Source organism: Aquarana catesbeiana, linkage group LG04, assembly GCF_042186555.1.
Source record: "Aquarana catesbeiana isolate 2022-GZ linkage group LG04, ASM4218655v1, whole genome shotgun sequence".
Taxonomy (NCBI): domain Eukaryota; kingdom Metazoa; phylum Chordata; class Amphibia; order Anura; family Ranidae; genus Aquarana; species Aquarana catesbeiana.
Window position 1 is genome coordinate 686,642,424 of NC_133327.1, and position 22,487 is coordinate 686,664,910.

General features: G+C 45.9%; 1 protein-coding gene across 1 annotated transcript in view; it reads left to right on the forward strand.

Annotated features, from left to right (window-relative positions):
* The window catches only part of ALK (ALK receptor tyrosine kinase), a gene marked incomplete in the record, with an annotated part of 645,074 nt that overhangs the window by 411,155 nt on the left and 211,432 nt on the right, over positions 1–22,487 (forward strand). The window contains 2 exon segments of the mRNA XM_073628762.1: positions 4,732–4,863; positions 21,533–21,640. Coding sequence (XP_073484863.1) covers positions 4,732–4,863; positions 21,533–21,640 — 240 coding nt within the window.

Consider the following 22,487-nt stretch of genomic DNA (forward strand, 5'->3'; position numbering starts at 1 on the left):
CGATTAAGAGCTCCCAAAAGCCGCGGCGAGCGAGATGTAGCCGCCATCCCAGCCAAACCAGATGGATCAAGTTAATCACATTTTTTAGCCCGGGCAGATTTCCTCCGTTTAATTCATTTTAATTTTTGAGATGGATCTTTTTATGCGCAGTTGGGTGAAACGACTAAGTCAGGTAATAACCCGGCGTGACTTGAGAAGAACGCCGACGACTCCTCTAATAATAAAAAGTGATGTGCAGACTCAGCGAGAGTTATAGACGGGGGTTGGGTGACGCGACGCAGCCGCGGCGTGCGGATATTGCGCTGAGCAGTTTTGAGTTTGTGAAAAAAAAAAAAAAAAAGAAGAACTCGGAAAAAAAACTCTTCAAAGACCGTCATCAGAACTCCTGACTGTCTGCAGACGCGGCTGATTTCCTGCGTTCCGTGAACCGGTCAGCATTTCCGCGCTCTACATCTGCTTCACTCTTCAATGGAGCCTCTGCTGAAATATATATAGACTGCCATGGCCGTCCACATCCCCGGCTGTCAGAATTCCTGATCAGAATATGTCTGAGGTCAGTGAGGAGGAAAGTATGGAAGCCTCTGGACTGACAGTAACGAATTAGCTCATGGGTGCCTTTTAACCACTTAAGGACCAAGCCTGTTTTTGAGATTTGTTGTTTACAAGTTAAAAACTGTTTGGTTTTTTTTGCTAGAAAATCACTTAGAACCCCCAAACATTATACATTTTTTTTCTAACACCATACATAATAAAATGGCAGTCGTTACTTTCTGTCACAACGTATTCGCACAGCGGTCTTACAAGCGCACTTTTTTTGGAAAGAAGGACACTTTTTAATTAAAAAATAAGACAGCAGTAAAGTTAGCGGGTCCCGCGAAATCCCCGTGCGTCAGGGGAGGGCGGGGTCACCGGGTGGCCCCGCCCTCTGTTATATAAGAAATGTCAGAAGAAGCAAAGCGTCACACGGCTGAAGACTCCCACTGAGGCGGATCGTGCGGACAGAGTGGAGAAGAAGCCTGGAGGAAGATGCGGCACAAGAAGAGTGGAGGAAGAAGAAGATGGAGAAGAGGAAGAAGAAGATGGAGGAAGAAGAAGAACACCGAAGGAACACCAGAAGAAAGAAGATGGAAGAAGAAGCCGAAAGAAGAAGAAATTAATAAAGGACTTGTCAAAAACCGTCTCTTGTGTTTTTTAACCTTTTTGACACTTTTTTTGTGAAATGGTAGGGGTACATTTGTACCCCATTACCAATTCACACAGGGGGGGGCGGGATCTGGGGGTCCCCTTGTTAAAGGGGGCTTCCAGATTCCGATAAGCCCCCCGCCCACAGACCCCCACAACCACCGGGCAAGGGTTGTGGGGATGAGGCCCTTCTCCCCATCAATATGGGGACAAGGTGCTTTGGGGGGCTACCTCAAAGCACCCTCCCAATGTTGAGGGCATGTGGCCTGGTATGGTTCAGGTGGGGGGGCGCTCTCTTGTCCCACCCTCTTTTCCTGCGGCCTGCTAGGTTGCGTGCTCGGATAAGGGTCTGGTATGGATTTTTGGGGACCCCCACCCAATTTTTTATTAATTTTGGCGCGGGGTTCCCCTTAATATCCATACCAGACCTGAAGGGTCTGGTATGGAATTTCAGGGGGACCCCACACATTTTTTTTCTTTTATTTTGGTTCGGGGTTCCCCTGTGGGGAATTCCCATGCCGTTTTTATCAATGAACTTTTATGTGTATTGTCGGACCGGCAATTCATTAATAGTCGCGAGTAGTTTTAAATTACTCTTTTTCCTTTGAAACATCATTTTTCTGTCAGACTGTTGTAAACACGGGAAACATGCGCCCCTTTACAGGCATTACATTACACTTTTATTGTTTCACTTAAAGCATTATTAAAATCACTGCTCCCGAAAAAACAGCCGTTTTTCAAACTTTTTTTTGCATTGATCCATGTCCCCTGGGGCAGGACCCGGGTCCCCAAATACTTTTTATGACAATAACTTGCATATAAGCCTTTAAAATTAGCACTTTTGATTTCTCCCATAGACTTTTAAAGGGTGTTCCGCGGCATTCGAATTTGCCGCGAACACCCCAAATTGTTCTCTGTTCGGCGAACTGGCAAACAGCTGATGTCCGAGTTGAACATGAGCTCAACTCGAAGCTCATCCCTATCCGCCACCGATAAAAGTGATCTTGCGGCGAATCTGCCGCAAAGACCACTTTTATCCTAACCACTTCAGCCCCGGAAGAATTTACCCCCTTCCTGCACATTTTGCGATACGGCTCTGCATCGCTCTAACTGACCATTGCGCGGTCGTGCGACGTTGCACCCAAACAAAATTGACGTCCTTTCTTCCCCTACAAATAGATCTTACTTTTTGGTGGTATTTGATCACCTCGTCGGTTTTTATTTTTTGCGCTATAAACAAAAAAAGAGCGACAATTTTGAAAAAAAAAGCAATATTTTTTACTTTTTGCTATAATAAAAATATATAAAAAAACACATCTTTTTTCTCAGTTTAGGCCAATATGTATTTTTGATAAAACAAATCGCAATAAGCGTATATTGATTGTTTTGCGCAAAAGTTATAGCGTCTATAAAATAGGGGATAGATTTATAGCATTTTTATTATTATTTTTTTTTATTAGTAATGGCGGCGATCTGCGATTTTTATTGTGACTGCGACATTATGGCGGACACATCGGACACTTTTGACACTATTTTGGGACCATTGTCATTTATACAGCGATCACTCAGTGCTATAAAAATGCACTGATTACTGTGTAAATGACACTGGCAGGGAAGGGGTTAAACACTAGGGGGCGATCAAGGGGTTAGGTGTGTCCTAGGGAGTGATTCTAACTGTGGGGGGGATGGGCTCACTACAACATGACAGAGATCACTGCTCCCGATGACAGGGAGCAGTGGATCTCTGTCATGTTTCTAGGCAGAACAGGGAAATGCCTTGTTTACATAGGCATCTCCCCGTTCTGCCGCTCCGTGTCTCGATCGAGGGCCCCCGGCGGACACCAAGTCCACAGGACCTGCGGGCACGCTCGCCGAGTACATGGCGGGCACGCACCCACAATGCCGCGTCTTATAGGGGATCGTTGTGCGCTGGTCGGCAATCGGTTAAAGAGAAACGCACGCCATTCCCGAAAATACTGGGGTATTTTCTAGCTAGCTGCCATAACCCCCGGTATTTATCGTCAAAGTACCGATGTACGGGTACGGCTCTTTGCGTGAAGTGGTTAATTACCTATCCAAATGTTAACTAGTCATCCAAAGAATCCGCATTAGTATAAGCGGATTCCACCCAAATGTTCCACAGTTTATGAAATTTCTGGACACAACCTCTAGACAGATTGGTGGTTTTGTATAATGGCAGGGCTGAATTGACCAGCCGTTTCCATAAGTTAATTGATGGTGCGGAGGAGGATTTCCATCGCATGACGATGGCCTTGCATGCATAATAAAGTAGTTTCCCCAAAAGAGTTCTAACTGCTCGGCTAGGAGCCAGTGGATCTACAAGCCCCAGCAAACATATATCTACCCTCAATGGAATCTGAACCGTAGCGACTGTCCGAATGAATTCGGTCCAAAAGGTCTCGACCAGGGAACAGCTCCAAAAAATATGTATAAATTCCAACGCAGGCGTGGTACACCTCCAGCAGGAATCCATACAAATTACTTAGCACCACAAATGTTACTTGGTTTTGTATTCTCTAAAGGTGCAGATACTGGGAGGTGGGTAGGCAGTGGCGTCGGGAGGGGGGGGGGCTGACGGGGGCTGGAGCCCCGATTCTGCCCCCAAAAAGCCCCGGGTCTCAAAACCCTAAATGTAATATTAGCCCCGAGCCGCGTACAAAAAGACCCGCCTCTGGGACCCGGCTCCTATGACGGACGTCACACTCTTTCAAAGCCAAGACCGTGGGACGTGCTGCCGGGGTCCAGGAGGAGGCGGGAATGACACTGTGGCTGTCAGGTAGGTCAGAATGTGTCAGATTGGTGTTAAGCAAGTGAGCCTATCACCCTCCCCGACCACCCCACCTCACTCCCACCCCCCCCCCCCCCCGCTTTACCTCTGGGCTGAAGCCCCTGGTCTTTTTCCCACCTAGCAACACCCCTGGGTAGGGGTGGGAACCAAGGGACGGTGCTCAAAGGTGGGTAGAGGGTGGAGACCAGGTTTGAGACTCTGAAAGGGGGAGTTCCTGAACCTATTCTCTGTAAAAAAAAAAAAAAAAAGCCCTGCATGTAACTCGGTCAAATAAATCTATGGTATCACAGAATGTGCCAAGACAATTGGTGTTTGTCCAGGAATATGACGGGAGGTGTGAAGGTTTGTGAAACCACCCTACTCAATTTCCAACATGGTGCCACAAAGTCTGAGGCAGGTGTTGATTGTTCAAGTCTCCTGGCCAAAGTTTTACGTTGCCATCTAAGTGGCAGAGAAAAAGATTTTAAACAACATTATATGTGGGGGGGGATAAATGGTATCAAAGTTCCGCACCCAAGGTTGGGGATGGTTGTTGCAATCTTTGAAGGCCTTTCTTTACGCCTCCTGCTGTTGTCTCTTGGGCCTCATGGCCTCTCAGGGATTTCTCTTGGCTTCTTCACGTTGGGTGCTGGAAGTAATTCTGATCAGGTTTTCTTTGTCCAGCCAGATAACAGCTGAAACCTCATGTTATGAATTTTTTCATCCTGTGATACTTATAAAGATTGCTGTTCCCTCTGCAGGAAACCCACCTGGGGTGAAAATGACTTTGGACGGTTCCTTCCACTGCAGAAGCGGGATGGAGATTAAACTGTCTCAAGTCTGCAATTTCGTAGCGGACTGCGAGGAGAAGGAGGATGAAGGAGATCTTTGCCGTAAGTATTTTCCTGTAACAACGCACTCAGCTCTTTATGATTGTAAAGTCAGCTTATTACAGCCATGGTTCTGAACCCTTCACCGTTCCCCATAGACTTTAAGTGAACATTACTCTGAAAGGAAGGTGATTGGCCAATGATGAGATACTTGTAAACTTCTTTAGAACCTAAAAGATAAGCTTTTCTGGTTTTTACCAGCAGATCAACAATTTTTTCTTCAACATTAAAGTAGAACTATGGTCAAACTATAACAGCACACAAATGATTGAGCAAAAACCACAAATAGAGGGGTACAGCCAGCCCTCCCGTACTGGGCCTGGGTGCCATTATTTCACCGGGGAGGCCCAGGGACACAGAGGGGACTTTTTAATCATTTTTGGGTGCAGGCAGAGTAACACAGTGAGCTGTGGCTGCAGGCAACTAAAATTAAGTTTCCTGGGCCCCATCATTTCCGCAGAGAGGCCCCATGGGGACTTTAAGCAATTTAGGGTGCAGGTGGAATAATACTGTTAGTCGCAGCTCCCGACAATTAACCAGTTCAATACTGGTCACTTTCACCCCCTTTCTGCCCAGGCCAATTTTCATCTTTCAGGGCTGTTGCACTTTGAATGACACTCAGTCATGCGACACTGACCGTGACAGAGCTCAGACCTAGGACAAGATGGCAGTGGACGCCACAAGCTGAGCATACAGTGGGGCATTGTGCACTCAGAGCCTTTACAGGCTGGAGGGGCACACAAAACAGATCCAAAAATGCTAAAGGTTGGAGGGGTACAAAGAGGTGCAATCCATGTCTTTTACAGGTTAGAGGGGTACAAAGAGGTGCAATCCATGACTTTTACAGGTTAGAGGGGTACAAAGAGGTGCAATCCATGTCTTTCACAGGTTGGAGGGATTCAAAGAAGAGTAATCCATGGCTTTCACAGGTTGAAGAGGTACAAAGAGGGGCAATCCATGGCCTTTACAGGTTAGAGGAGTACAAAGAGGAGCAATCCATGGCTTTTACAGGTTAGAGGGGTACAAAGAGGTGCAATCCATGTCTTTTACAGGTTAGAGGGATACAAAGAGGAGCAATCCATGGCTTTCACAGGTTGGAGGGATACAAAGAAGAGTAATCCATGGCTTTCACAGGTTGAAGAGGTACAAAGAGGAGCAATCCATGGCTTTTACGGGTTAGGGGGATACAAAGAGGAACAATCCATAGCTTTTAGAGGTTGGAGGGGTACCAAGAGGAGTAGACCTTGACTTTTACAGGCTAGATGAGTACAAAGAGGAGCAATCCATGGCTTTTACAGGTTACATGAGTACAAAGAGGAGTAATACAAGGCTTTTACAGGTTAGATGAGTACAAAGAGGAGTAATTCAAGGCTTTTACAGGTTAGATGAGTACAAAGAGGAGCAATCCATGGCTTTCACAGGTTGAAGAGTTACAAAAAGGAAAAAGCCATGGCTTTTACAGGTTAGGGAGTTACAAAGAGGAGCAAGCCATGGCTTTTACAGGTTAGAGGGGTACAAAGAGGAGCAACCCATGGCTTTTACAGGTTGGAGGAGTACAAAGAGGAGCAATCCATGGCTTTTACAGGTTAGATGGATACAAAGAGGAGTAATCCATAGCTTTCACAGGTTGAAGAGGTACAAAGAGGAACAATCTATGGCTTTTACAGGTTAGAGCAGTGTTTCTCAACTCCAGTCCTCAAGGCGCCCCAACAGGTCATGTTTTCAGGCTTTCTATTATTTTGCACAGGTGATTAGATCAGTTTCACTGCCTTAGTAATTATCACAGCTGTTTTAGATGATAGAAATCCTGAAAACATGACCTGTTGGGGCGCCTTGAGGACTGGAGTTGAGAAACACTGGGTTAGAGGGGTACAAAGAGGAACAATCCATAGCTTTTAGAGGTTGGAGGGGTACCAAGAGGAGCAGTCCTTGATTTTTACAGGTTAGATGAGTACAAAGAGGAGCAATCCATGGCTTTTACAGGTTAGATGAGTACAAAGAGGAATAATCCATAGCTTTTACAGGCTAGAGTGGTATAAAGAGGAACAATCTATGGTTTTATGGGTTAGGCGGGTACAAAGAGGAACAATCCATAGTTTTTAGAGGTTGGAGGGGTACCAAGAGGAGCAGTCCTTGACTTTTACAGGTTAGATGAGTACAAAGAGGAGCAATTTATGGCTTTTACAGGTTAGAGGGGTACAAAGAGGAGCAATTTATGGCTTTTACAGGTTAGAGTGGTATAAAGAGGAAGCAATCTATGGCTTTTACAGTTTGGAGGGGTACAAAGAGGAGCAATCCATGGCTTTTACGGGTTAGAGGGGTACAAAGAGGGGCAATCCATGGCTTTTACAGGCTAGAGGGGTACAAAGAGGAGCAATCCATGGCTTTTACAGGTTGGAGGGGTACAAAAAGGAGCAATCCATGGCTTTTACAGCTCAGAGGGGTACAAAGAGGAACAATCCATGGTTTTTAGAGGGGGTGGTTAAAGAGTGGGGTGTAAAGAGGAGATCCTGGGCTTCTACAATCTGGAAGGTACAGATAGGAGGATTTTTACCATTTGATGGTTATGGAGAGCAGCTCAGGGCATCTACATGCTGGAGGGGCACAGAGAGGAGACCTGGGACTTCTATCACCTTAACATTGGTAGTACTAAAAATATGGAACTTCTTTAGGTTGGACAGGAAGGAGAACAGGGCTGGTACAGGCTAGGCAAAGAATACAGAGAAGGGATTGAGGAATTTGAGAGGTCTATATACTAGACAGGGGACAACTAACAAGGGATTTTGGGGGACTGTCTGTGCTCTACACAGGAAATCAGAGAGAAGAGACTGGAACTTCTATAGGTTGGATTAGAGGTGTGATGTAGGGCATCAGGCTGGAAAGCTTGAAAGAAGGGACAACAGAGGGAAAATCACTGCATTCTGAATGCGTTTTAGGGTGCACTCACAATGGGCATGAGTAAACCGAACAGGGGAGGTTAATATTGCTGGAGGTTGTTATTTATATTCGGGGTTTTCATTGCTGCCCCTGACACTGTCTGGGGCTTTTTGCTGGCCTTGACAAATGCTTGGAAATTTGGTTGGCCTTGACACTTGCTGGGAGCTATTGCAGACACTTGCTGGGAATTACTGCTGACCCTGACACGTGCTTGGAGTTATTGCTTACCCTGACAATGGCTTGGAGTGATTGCTTACCCTGACTCTTGCTGGGGGTTATTGCTGTCCCTGACACCTGCTGAGTTATTGCTGGCCCTGACGCTTGCTGGGAGTCATTGCTGACCCTGACACTTTCTGGGAGTCATTGCTGACCCTGACACTTGCAGGGAGTTATTGCTGACCCTGACTCTTGCTGGGGGTTATTGCTGTCCCTGACACCTGCTGAGTTATTGCTGGCACTGACACTTGCTGGGAGTCATTGCTGACCCTGACACTTGCTGAGAGTTACTGCTGCCCCAGACACTTTCTGGGAGTTATTGCTGACCCTGACTCTTGCTGAGGGTTTTTGCTGACCCTGACACCTGCTGGGAGTTATTGCTGGCTCTGACGCTTCCTGGGAGTTATTGCTTGACCTGACAATGGCTGGGAGTTATTGCTGGCCTTGACACCAACGCTGAAGGTTATTGCTGGCCCAGACTCCACTGTAAGCAAATTAGATTGTATGCTGCACTGTGTGGCATATGATCTGGAGTGCTAAGAAGAGACTTGGGTTTTATATGATGAATGGAAAATAGTACGTTAAGGGAAAGCCGCTTTGTCACAAGCTTCAAAGACTAGTGTGAGGAGCATGATGGTTAAAAGTAGGGGATTAGCTTTTGGAAACCATGGAAAAGGTTAAGCTGAGTAGAATGACATTATAGAAGGTGTTAGGAGGATTGGAATACATAGAGGAAAATAGAGGAGAAGTTAGAGATAAGGGTAGTGAATCAAAGAGGGAAGACATGAGATGTTCACACCAAACATGATGGTGAAGCAGAGCAAGCCCAAGATGGTGAGGGAATGATTTCTAATGGTGGCCCTGGATGTCAGCTGCTTATGCCTGTTGGCAGGGCAGAGGACAGGGGTCGCTGTTGGCAGGGAAGAGGACAGGGGTAACTCCCCCCTCCCACTGGATCAAAATTTAGTTAATACCTGCTAATCTTCGCCCTTCTTTCTGTAGTAATACCACTGCAGAGTTCTCACCCTTACTACTGCTGAGCTGCCGGCACCCTTCGCAGCCCTTTGGATTGACAGCACATTGCTCTGTCTGAGCTGAAGGGGAGGATGTGATAAAAATAACTAGAGGTTTTAGATGGACTTTAAGTGCCGGTTCACACTGGTGCGATGCCAAACATCGCACAGACATCGAATGTAATTCGCAGCGCACTGCCGTTCACTTTACATGCGATGTCTGTGTGGTGCGATATCAGCCATAGAGATAGTATGGCTGATATCGCACCGCATTCGGTGCAAACACGCACAGGACCCTTTTTTCTGTTCGGACCAGAATCGGATCGCATGTGTGTTCACACATATGCGATCCGATTCATGTCCGAACTGTCAGTTCGCAGTGCGATATGCGAGCTGAACTGGGGGGGTGTCGTTAACAATGTATTGACACTCCCCAGCAATTCGCATATGGCAGTGTGAACTGACATGCGATGCGGGAACACGCAGTGGATTCGCAGTGTTCTCGCATCGCACCAGTGTGAACCGGTACTAAATATCAGCTAGACCCAACAATTTATTGTTTTTGTTTCCAAATGGTGCAAATTTATATAAACAGCTTGTGATGCATTAGCAGGAATGTTTGTAGATATAGGAACAAATAAAAGATATAAGAAATGTTGTGTGCTTGGTTTATTTAATTTCCAGGGCTGATCTATACAACAATATTATTTTCAATATTTAAAATGAAATAAAAAAAATAAAATTTATATATATATATATATATATATACAGTGTGTGTGTGTGTATGTAAGTAATATATGTAATATATGTATGTAATATACACAGTATCTCACAAAAGTAAGTACACCCCACAGTCACATTTATGTAAATCTTTTCTTCTATCTTTTCATGTGACAACACTGAAGAAATGACACTTTGCTACAATGTAAAGTAGTGAGTGTACAGCTTGTATAACAGTGTAAATTTGCTGTCCCCTCAAAATAACTCAACACACAGCCATTAATGTCTAAACCGCTGGCAACAAAAGTCAGTACACCCCTAAGTGAAAATCTCCAAATTGGGCCCAAAGTGTCAATATTTTGTGTGGCCACCATTATTTTCCAGCACTGCCTTAACCCTCTTGGGCATGAAGGTCACCAGAGCTTCACAGGTTGTCACTGGAGTCCTCTTCCCCTCCTCCATGATGACATCACGGAGCTGGTGGATCTTAGAGACCTTGCGCTCCTCCACCTTCCGTTTGAGGATGCCTCACAGATGCTCAATAGGGTTCAGGTCTGGAGACATGCTTGGCCAGTCCATCGCCTTTACCCTCAGCTAGTGTTTGGGATCATTATCATGTTGGAGTACTGTAGACATTACCATAGATCACATTGGTGGTCAGTGGGAAGAATGCTCCTTACATTGGTGGTCAGTGGGAAGGAGGAGGAGGACACACCCAAGGAGCTCTCTCTGAGAACCAAACTTTTTTTAAGCCTGGGCCTTGCCTTCTAGCTTGGCCCAGGAATGATGCCTGATCCTGATGGAGGCCCTGGGAGGGATTCCCCTGATGATACGGGGCCTAGTGAGGAGGAGGGGGTGGAGGATCTGACTGTGGGTCCAGGCCCTGCTGAGAATGTGGATGTCTACAGACAGAAGATCACTGATCGTTTTCGGGCAATTGGAGGAGAAACTTTAATGTTTAAAAGCTGAACATAAAAACTTCAGGGCCAAGTATTTCTTGGACCCTAAGGGCAGACAGGTTTGTTGCTGAACCATCAGAAGTCCCTGAGGATGGGCAGAGGGGTAACAGACAGGCAAAGCCAGTACTGGTGGAGAAATCCCAGTGTGCTGTGCTGTCTCCTTCCAACATGTCTGCCCCACCAGCTGTGGTGGATGGTGTCCCGGCTGTGGCGGATGGTGTCCCGGCTGTGGCGGATGGTGTCCCGGCTGTGGCGGATGGTGTCCCGGCTGTGGCGGATGGTGTCCCGGCTGTGGCGGATGGTGTCCCGGCTGTGGCGGATGGTGTCCCGGCTGTAGTGGATGGTGTCCCGGCTGTGGCGGATGGTGTCCCGGCTGTGGCGGATGGTGTCCCGGCTGTGGCGGATGGTGTCCCGGCTGTGGCGGATGGTGTCCCGGCTGTGGCGGATGGTGTCCCGGCTGTGGCGGATGGTGTCCCGGCTGTGGCGGATGGTGTCCCGGCTGTGGCGGATGGTGTCCCGGCTGTGGTGGATGGTGTCCCGGCTGTGGTGGATGGTGTCCCGGCTGTAGTGGATGGTGTCCCGGCTGAGGAACAAGAAGGGAAGGAGCCCTGCAAACAGCTGCCTGTTGGAGTCTCTGCTGTGGAGAAACCCTCTGCAGACATGGAGGGAAAACCCCTGGCAGAAGTGTCATCAGACCACCAGAGCAATGTGGATGGATCTGCATCATACACCCCGGACATAGATTTTGCTGCTCCTGCTGAGACCTGTAGTTCCACAAACAAGATGGCTGCCAGCTCCAAAGAGCCTGTTTCACCTTCACCTGGGCTGATTGATGCAGGTGGGGGAGGGGATCAGCACACTGCAGCATGTGAAGTGGAGACAGCCATGGAGGTCTCCTGTAATGATTCACCTGTTGCTGTATTAGAACAACCTTCACTCTGCTCAGCTGATTGTCCTGTCCTGATGGAGGAGAAGAGTCTGCCTGGAGGTGATGTGTGTATGGGGACAGCAGTGAGTGAGGACACGGCAGAAACTATGAATGTGACAGAAAATAATGACAGCAATATTTTTGATAAAGCAAAGGATGTGTTGGTGGTGGGTGGTGGTGGTGAAGGGGTTAATGTGGCTGCTATAGGTAAAAATGACATTTCTTCTGCTCAGCAGAGGAAAGATTCTTCAGGTGTGCAATCAAATCTTGAATCTGTGCAATCGTTATCTGCCAAAGTTGTTTTAGATGTTTCTAATCGCACAGATGGATCCTCTGCAAGGAGGAATATGGGGAGTTATGCATCTGTTCTGGGGAGTCGCACCAAGGAGGGTGGAGGGAATTTTGTAAATATTAGTGCTCACAATTTGGGGAGGTTTGGTGGTGGGATGGTTGGTGGGTACAGGAGAAGGAATGTGGTTCAGTTGAAGGGGGAGGGGACCCGACCAGTAAGGGGGAGGGTGGCTGAGTTGGTTTTGGAAATGGGGTTTAAAGCCTTGGATATATTTGCTTTGATTTGCCCAGTGGGGAGTTATGAATTTGATTTGTCCTTTGTAAAGCCTGAGGGTCTGGATTTATTTTGGGAGAGGTATAGTAGGTGCAAGGGCCTTCCGCAGTGGTGTGGTTTGGTGCCAAAGGTGATTTCGAGGCAGCCTCTGATAAAATCAGTGACGATCCTGGTGCGTAACGAATCCATACCATGGTTTGATAGGATGGCTACGCCGATATGGTGAGGTCCTCGCTCCACTGCGGAAGGTCCTTGATCAGCATGGGATATGGACAGGGGCCTGGACAGTGTCACTAAAACTGGGTGTGCTGGGCAATGTAGTTCAACGCCTGCCCTGTTCAGCTTTTCTGGGGAGGGATAGGCTGACCATTTTCTACCAGGGTCAGCTTAAGGTCTGCAATAAATGTGGAGACAAAGGCCATTTTGCATCTACCTGTACTCGCAAGAAGTGCTCACTATGCCAGGATTTGGGCCATTTGGCCAAAATTTGTACCGAGATTCGGTGCAATTTGTGCCAAAAGCTCGGTCATGCTTATAGTCAGTGCCCGGAGGCATTACATAACTTGCCAGGATTGGAGGCTGAGTTGCAGAGGCTTGATAAGGAGGAAGAGGTCGCTAAAGTTAGGGAGGAAACTGTTATTGCCCCTCCTGTGTCTGTTACATCTGTTTCAGAGTCTGTTTCCCCTAGTGATGTGGTCCCTGAGTCTGTCCCTCCTGTGTCTGTTACATCTGTTGTTTCGGATTCTGTTTCCCCTAGTAATGTGGTCCCTGAGTCTGTCCCCCATGTGGTGGTCCCTAATCCTTCTGTACGTAGATCCTCCAGACTAGCAGAAGCTGCTGGGGGGGCAGGTTTAGCGGATCTTCCCTCTCAGCCTCCAGTCCCTGTCCTTCAACAGCGCAAACATGGTCAGGGGAGTGTGGGGGTGCTGGATGGGGGTGGGGCTGATGGAAAGGTGTCCATATCCCATGTCTCACCCTCTGTTGAGGGGGATTCGGATGATGAGGGGTGGGAGAAGTTTAGGAGGAAGAAAAAGAAGAAGAGGAAGACAAGTAAAGTGGTCATTTCTTCCTCAGAGTCGGACCCAGGAGGGGTTCCTCTTGGCAACACTTTTTCAGTTTTGTCGGGTGATGATATGTCTGATATATCTTTCTGGTGACGAGATTGTGGTAGAGGTTAAGAAACGACGAAACGACTACCTCAATCATCCTGATGGCAGTTCCCACTCCGATAAAGGTGGCGACCATTAATGTCGCCAGCATTAAATCTGCAAAAGCTCGTGATATTGCCTTATTTTTGCTCAGCGAGTTTGATGCTGAGATTTTATTTTTGCAAAAGACCTGGCTCAATACTTTGGCGAATGTCCATCTAGCAAAAAGGGAGTGGAGATGCGGTCCCTCCTTTTGGTCTCTTGCGGCTGAGCCCTGCCTCGGAGTTGAGGTCCTTTTCAAAACCGTTATGTTAATGTGCCGGCGGGTAATTGAGGTAGAAATGGGGCGATGCATGGTCTTAGACATCTCTGTTAGGGGGCAGGACCTGCGCCTGATCAATATCAATGGGCCGCAGTCAAAATGGGGCAGAAAATGCCTCCTCACAGAGATCAAGCCCTTCCTTTTTACGTCCCAGCAGGTTGTCTTTGGAGGTGATTTTAACACCATAATTAGGCCTGAAGACAGGAGAGGCTCCATAGGCTGGGTTACGATAGCGTTTTTCTTAGAGATATGGTGAGACAAGCAGGCCTGGTAGATGTGCATATTAAGCACTGCCCTGGCAGCACGGGATTCACATTTCAGAGAGGGAATAGTCAGAGTAGGATAGATAGTTTTTTTTTTTAAAGGAGAACTCTGCTTTCTCGGCTCCTGAGTTGAGGGCGGTGGAGTTCTCTGACCACTGTATGCTGTCTGTGACTCTGAATGCCTCGGACACTCCACCCAGGGGAAGGGGTACCTGGAAGCTGAATTCGACTCTCCTGGAAGATGTAGAGGTAAGACAATCCTTTGAGGATTTTTTTCAGGCACAGGTTTCTATTCTGGACTTTTGCAGCAGTAAGTCAGAGTGGTGGGAACTTGTGAAACAAAGGGCAATTGGACTTTTCAAGGCCATAAGTAAGAAGAAGCAGCTTGTTATGTACATTGCCTACCGGCATTTGCGGAGGAAGCTTGATCATCTTGTCTCATATAGAGGAGATCCAGGGGAGATCTCTGGGGTGAAGCTTCTTCTTAGGAAGTGTCAATACGACCGGCATGCCTCCTTGGTTCTGGAGAGGGATTATGGAAAATATCACTCACCTGATCCTTACCAGAACTGTAAGCAAGGCATAGCAGTTAAGATGGTCTGAGGGATAGTACGGGTTCCCTGGTGAAGTCCAGATCAGGGATCCTGGAGATCTTCAGATCATATTACGCAGACCTTCTGGGAAGAAAGGACCTTTGTCGGGACAGGATGGAAAGCTTTCTGGATTCTACTCCAGGATTGGGAAATGGTACGTTGTCTTTGATGGATTTGACAGAACTAAATTCAGTGGATGAGGTAGTTCATGCTATAGAGAAGCTGGCTACCAAAAAATGACCTGGGCCAGATGGGTTGACAGCTGAATTCTACAAGTGTTTTAAGTCCATTCTGGCTCCCTTTTTAGCAGAGGTTTATAACAGCTGTCTAGAAGAGGGTTCGCTCCCTCCCTCCATGAGTCAATCCGCTGTGATTCTTCTGTCAAAAGGTAAAGACCCCTCAATGATTGAGAACTGGCGCCCCATCAGTCTTCTCAATGTTGACAGAAAGATCCTGGCAAAGATTCTTTTTGGCGCTTGTCGTCAGTAGCAGGCAATTTGTTGTCCAGTCATCAGCACTGCTCGGTCCAAGGTAGCTTTTCAGCGGTTTTAGTTGTCCGGGAGGCTTTGGAACGATGCAGGGCTGCTGGATGGAGAAAGTTCTTGCTGGCATTGGATCAGGCGAAGGCTTTTGATAGTCAATCACGAGTACCTGTATTTGCTACTTGGTAGATACGGCCTGCGGGTGAGGTTTATAGATTGGCTGAAGACATTATATAGAGGGGCTGAGAGCTTCCCACTGGTTAATGGTTGGGTTGGACTGCCTTTTCGGTTGGCTCTGGTGTGCGCCAGGGAGGTCCTCTGAGCCCCCTGTTATATGTATTCGCAATTGACCCCTTCATAAGAAGGCTAGAGAGTGGATCTTTGTGTGGGGTGCCTTTGGGCATTGCTGGTGTGCCGCCTTTGAAGGTCCTGGCCTATGCCGATGATGTGTCTGTTATTGTCTCTGGGACGGAGGAGGCGCAGGAGGTGGTCACTATGATAGAGCAGTACACGGAGGCTTCTGGTTCTAAAGTCAACCATGAAAAGAGTGAGGTTTTCTGGATGGGTGAGGAGGGTGAAAGCTTCGAACTTCCGGATGCCTTTCCAGAGCCCCAGCAGGAAATTAAAGTGTTGGGCATCAAATTTGGTCCTGGTGACTATGGTCATCGAAATTGGGAAAGCAGGTTGGTGTGTGCCAATGCCAAAGTAGCAAGCTGGAAGAAATGGAAGCATTCCTTGAGGGAGAGGGTTGACTTGATCAAAACGTACCTGGTCCAAATCTTTTTATATGTCAGCTTCGTCTGTATCTTGCCAGCATCTCTCTATGCAAGGGTGTACAGCTGTTTTTTCCAACTGTTATGGGGAAGTAGGCTGAACCTGATCAAACGCAATGTAACTTGCCTGTCTAGGCGGGAGGGTGGCCTAGGAATGGTCAACCCAATAGTTTTCTTTTCTCTGCTCTTTTTAAAGTACAATCTTGGTAACATGCTAGCAGAGAACCCGCCGGGATGGGTGGGCATTTTTCAATCTTGTTTTAGGCCTTTTCTGCGATGCTGGGAAGATGGCGGGCCAGTGAAAAGTCTGAGAGTCCGACATGGCAAGCTCCCGGCTTATGTTGCCCCATGTCCGAAAATACTTCGGCAGTGGCAGGTGACAGTGGAGGATATCAAGTCCCTCCCCAGGAAGCTTCTGGAAAAGAGGATTTTGAGCTCTGCTTTCAGTGTGTCACTGGCCTTAAGGGATTTCCCAGGCTCTGTAATGAGGGAGGGGTTGTGTTTAATCAATTTAGAAAGAATCCCCTTGAAGTTTAGGGATCAAGCCTGGCTCGCTTTCCATGGAAGGCTCTATGTCAGAGGGAGCTTGAAGCATCGCCCTGTGAATGATCGGGATTGTCCTAGAGCGGAGTGTGTTGGTAAAGTGGAGTCTATGGACCACTTTTGCTGCAGTGTCCCTTTTAACATGGAGGTGTATAAAAGGGTGGGGAGGGCTCTAGGCATCCCCTTTTTCTATCGCATGAGTTATGCGGAGTGGGTGTACGGGGCATTCCCGACTCGCTGGGATTTTGATTTGGATACACTGTTTTTAGTTAGTATAGTTGTCCGTTACTTCACATGGAATGCACGGTGCCAGATTACCCTGCGGAAAAAAGTCCTCTCTGTTGAGGTGGTGGTGCACGATATTCTGGGTGAGGTTGGGAAAATTCGGGGTCTTGAGAAAGGCAGGGAGCCTCGGGCGGTCTGGAAAAGGGCGTGAAGGAATATCAGACCTGCCTTTGGTGAACTGCCCATCTCTGGGTGAGGAGCTCTTTTCTTTTTCTGTTTCTTTCACTCCCTTAGCTTTTGTTGGTTAGTATCTTCTTTTTGAAGAAGGGCTGCATGCATAATGGGTGCGGGTTTGTTTCTTGACCTCACAGTTTAGATGTCTGGTGTATTGGTGTGAGTTGTAGTGAGATTATCCCCAATAATGACATGTTCATGATGCGTTTTGTTTTTGCTGTAAAGTCATTTTTTGTTTGAGAGTAGATTTGCTATATTTATTTTCATTTATGTAAATATGTATATATTTATGTATATTATATATAGTGATTTTATGCTTATTGATTGCAAGACTTTTAATAAAGAAAAATTGGGAAGAATGCTCCTTACATTGGTGATCAGTGAGAAGAATGTTCCTTACGTTGGTGATCAGTGAGAAGAATGTTCCTTACATTGGTGATCAGTGGGAAGAATGTTCCTTACATTGGTGATCAGTGAGAAGAATGTTCCTTACATTGGTGGTCAGTGAGAAGAATGTTCCTTACATTGGTGATCAGTGGGAAGAATGTTCCTTACATTGGTGATCAGTGAGAAGAATGTTCCTTACATTGGTGATCAGTGGGAAGAATGTTCCTTACATTGGTGATCAGTGGGAAGAATGTTCCTTACATTGGTGATCAGTGGGAAGAATGTTCCTTACATTGGTGATCAGTGAGAAGAATGTTCCTTACATTGGTGATCAGTGAGAAGAATGTTCCTTACATTGGTGATCAGTGAGAAGAATGTTCCTTACATTGGTGATCAGTGAGAAGAATGTTCCTTACATTGGTGATCAGTGAGAAGAATGTTCCTTACATTGGTGATCAGTGAGAAGAATGTTCCTTACATTGGTGATCAGTGAGAAGAATGTTCCTTACATTGGTGATCAGTGAGAAGAATGTTCCTTACATTGGTGATCAGTGAGAAGAATGTTCCTTACATTGGTGATCAGTGAGAAGAATGTTCCTTACATTGGTGATCAGTGAGAAGAATGCTCCTTACATTGGTGATCAGGGAGAAGAATGTTCCTTACATTGGTGATCAGTGAGAAGAATGTTCCTTACATTGGTGATCAGTGAGAAGAACGTTCCTTACATTGGTGATCAGTGAGAAGAATGCTCCTTACATTGGTGATCAGTGAGAAGAACGCTCCTTACATTGGTGATCAGTGAGAAGAATGTTCCTTACATTGGTGATCAGTGAGAAGAATGTTCCTTACATTGGTGGTCCCCTTACAAATTCTTAAAAAGATTATTGGGGTCAGTAGAATCTTATTTGGAAGGCAGAATTGCTCTTTGCTCATAGAACGGATAGAAATCCTTGGAGCAACCCTAGAATTTCATGGAACCCTAGTTGAGAAAAGTCATTGTGACTCTGGACAGCGCGGTCCGTTCCTTATGTCATGGCTGGGAACTGAAAACAAAGATCAGAAATGAGATCCTCCCCTCTAAGTCCCCCCTGTGCTCCTGATGTTCCGGAGTACCCCAGTCCGCTTCCCTTAGAGTTCCAGCAGCCTAGAAGATCAGGACCTCCTGTCCGTACCTCCGCCCCATTATATATCAGACACATAAATCTTTTCACATTTCCGGTGTAGATATCGATCCTCCCAGCCCTGTATTGATGATATGTTGTTATACCGGCTCATGTCACATACAAGACATGGATTCTTCTAGAAGACGGATAATAGGCAGAAATGAGCTGATTTTAACCCCCGGAGCGCCATCTATGGGAAGTTTTTTTTTATGTCGTATGAAAATGAAGTCTTCTGCAGAGACGGCGTAATGTGCGAGCATTAAAATGATTTTCCTAAATCCAGCTCGGTGTCTCCTTCTGTGCCAAATTATGTTTTTATCTATAATCTCCGACCTATTACACTCCTGAAAAAATACTGGAAGATGAGAAGCAAAAAGCCTCTCTCTGTTCATGAGCTGCGCCCAGGCGTCGCGCCGCGTGTGAGGAGGACACCTCGGGAACTTTAACGTGGACATTTCTGTGACTTGCTTGTTATAATGTACAGCGACTGTATCATTTATCAGAAACACTCCATCTTTTATCATTAACCCCCTTTTCACCTAACCCCCCAACAACCCTGTAAGTGGGTATACCCCTAAGGGGCAGGAAGGACTTCCTCATCATGTGACCACTCCTAATAAGAGTGCTGATTGCCACTTTAAACAAGCTGCTATTAGGCTTCAGCAGGCTTTCAACACGTTTCATGAGGTGCTGAAGCCTGCTAGCAGCTTGTTTAAAGTGACAATCAGCACTCCCATTAGGATCTGTGTTCGATATTTACAAACCGGAGCTGAATGGTACTTTTAAAAGCTTAAAAGTTTGCCTAAAGCTCTGCAAATGCTTCATCGAAGCTCGCTGTCCACATTGCTCTTATACAAGCTGAAGCTCGTGTGAAATGGTCAGGCATTTACCAAAAACCACGCAGGCACCCAAATAAAAAGGACAGAGCTATCTGTGCCCGCCACACACACACAGAGACGTACAGATTGGAGCCTTTCAATCGATCTTGTGTCCACTGAGAATGATCATTTATGATGATTTGGGTTCAATTTGTTTCATTTGTCTTTTTTTCAAAAATCCAATTCCCTCATCAAAGAGATGGCCGTATCTAATGAAAATCATTTTTCAAGCACTTTCAACTTGTGCCCCCCGGTATCGGTGGTGGGGATCAGTGTAACCCCCCCGCCAGCACTTCCCATCACTTCCCTCTAACAATTTTATGGCCTCATTCGGTTACTTTTGCAGCTGTAAGATAAATTAAGATGATTGAATTTGGGACTGTCCTCTATGAGATCTTTACATCACTGCTAACGGGCAATATCTACCAAAGAGATCTATTGAATAAATACACATGCAATGCTACCAGACCACACACTTGTGGGACTATGGAATAAGGAATATGGGACTGTGGAATATGGGATTATGGAATATGGGACTGTGGAATATGGGAATAGGGACTGAGGGACTATGGAATATGGAAATAGGGACTGTGGGAATATGGGACTATGGAATAGGGACTGTGGGACTATGGACTGTGGGACTATGGAATATGGGATCAATAAATTATGCGCCTGTAGGACTATGGGACTGTAGAATATGGACTGTAGGACTATGGGACTGTAGAATATGGACTGTAGGACTATGGGACTGTAGAATATGGACTGTAGGACTATGGGACTGTAGAATATGGACTGTGGACTATGGGACTGTGTGGGACTATGGCAATATGAGCCTGTGAACTGTGGCGCTCTGGAACTCTGCACTAATGAACAATGGGACTATAGAATATGGACTGTGGGGCTATAGGAATATGAGACTGTGAACTGTGGGACGATGGAACTCTGGACTAATAAACTATGGGACTGCAGCATATGGACTATGGGACTATGAGACTGTGGACTATGAGACTGTGGGACTATGCGACTGTAGGACTACGCACTATAGGACCATGGGACTGTGGGACTCTGGAATATAGGACTATGTGACTGTAGGAATATGGGACTGTGGGACTATGGACTATATGACTGTGGACTAATTGATTATGGGACTCTGGGACTTTTAGAATATGGGACTAATGGACTATGTGACTGTAGGACTAAGGGAATATGGGACTGTGGGACTATGGGAATATGAGACTATTGAACTATAGGACTGGGGACTAATGGACTATGGGACTCTGGACTCTGGGACTTTGGAATATGGGACTAATGGACTATGTGACTGTAGGACTATGGGACTATGGGGCTATGAGACTGTGGACTATGAACTAATGGACTTTGGGACTGTGGACTATGGGACTGTGGGACTATGGACTGTAGGACTATGGACTATGCAACTGTAGGACTATGGACTATGGGACAGTGGGACTCTGGAATATAGGACTATGTGACTGTAGGAATATGGGACTGTGGGACTATGAGAATATGAGACTATGGACTATAGGACTGTGGACTAATGGACTCTGGGACTTTGGAATATGGAACTAATGGACTACGTGACTGTAGGACTATGGGAATATGGGACTGTAAAATATGGACTGTGGACTATGGGAATATTGGACTTTGGACTATGGTACTATGTCTGTGGACTATGGGATTTGGGATTATTGAAATATGGGACTATGAGACTGTGGGACTATGGACTGTAGGAATATGAGACTGTGGGACTATGGACTGTGGGAATATGAGACTGTGGGACTATGGACTATGGGCTAGGGACTAATGAACTATGGGATGTGTGGTGTACATAGAGCCGCATACATCACCACAACTAACATTCACTACTCATTACAAAGAAGCAGAAGTGAGGGGGAAGAGGAGAGGTTCAGGACCTCACTAAGGACATTACAAGGAGGTAGAAAAACACTTTGATAAATAATTGAATGAAAACGAGATCACACGATCGTTAAGTAGAGGATGGATTATTATTGGAGAATAAGGATATGATTTGGTGTCACTTTAAGGACGGTTCCCTACAGGACATTGGGAAAATCCCCCTAATGAGGTCTCTGATTGGCCAGCGAAGAATCCCCCCCGACCAATGACAAGTCTTCAGTCTCCATCCAAAACTACAAACAATGGGATGGATTTCTGATCAGATTGTGTTGTGTGTGACGTCAGCAGTAACAATGTAACATTCTCACTTCCCGGGTTGGATACAATGATGAGGGGTGTCCCCGGTGTCCAGATATCTCACATGTTCTCTCTACGTGTCACTTGCAGGAAATCTCCCCCCCGGATTTTACTGTATGTTTGAAGATGGCAGCTGCGGGTGGACGTTGGACCCCCAAACCTCACTATGGCGGATCGGGAGTCTGGAGGATTCGGAAGGTAATGAGTCGTGTATTGAAGGGGGAGGGGTAATGGAGGACAGGAGGGGATTTCTGTGTGTCAATGTTTATATATCTTATCTTCTTTTACCCCTCCCCTTTAACCCTTTTGCTGCCAGAGAGGATTTAGGTTTTTTGGGGGGTTTTCTGCACACATTATTCTAAGCCTGAAGATTACATAAAACACAAAACATGATATCTATTCTGAAGGCCGACACCCTAGAGAATTAAATAATGGAAGATCCAATTTTTTTTTTACGTCCCACGATATTACCGCAAAGGTCTAGGAAATGCAAGAGAGTTTTATTAGACACGTGCAATTCGTTTCTTTCCGAATTTGTTTTTTAACAAATTTCGACAAATTCTTTAATAAGGAAATATCTGAATTAACGAAAACCCGTTTAACGAATTTTTCAGAATATTCGTAAATTGGAATATTTGTAAATTCGAACATTCAAAAATTTGGAAATTGGGAAATTCAATGATCGAAAATCGGAAAATTGGAAATTGGAAGTATTTGAAAATTTGGAAGTTCAATATTCAAAAATCGGAAATTTTCGGAAATTCAAAAATTCAAAAATCCAAAAATAAGAACGAAAATTGTAAAAGAACGAAAATCCGAAAAAAAGAACAAAAATCTGAAAATTTGAAAACCCAAAAATGATAAAACTCTGAAATAATAACTAACTATTAAATTATAGGTATTGGAATTTCCTTTCGAATTTGGCTGTTAGTGAATGTAATGAATACGAATTTATCTGAAGTTACGAATTATCCGAAATAACGAATGCCGCATCTAAACAAATGGAACGTAACGAATTAATAATAATAAATAACAATAAAAATGT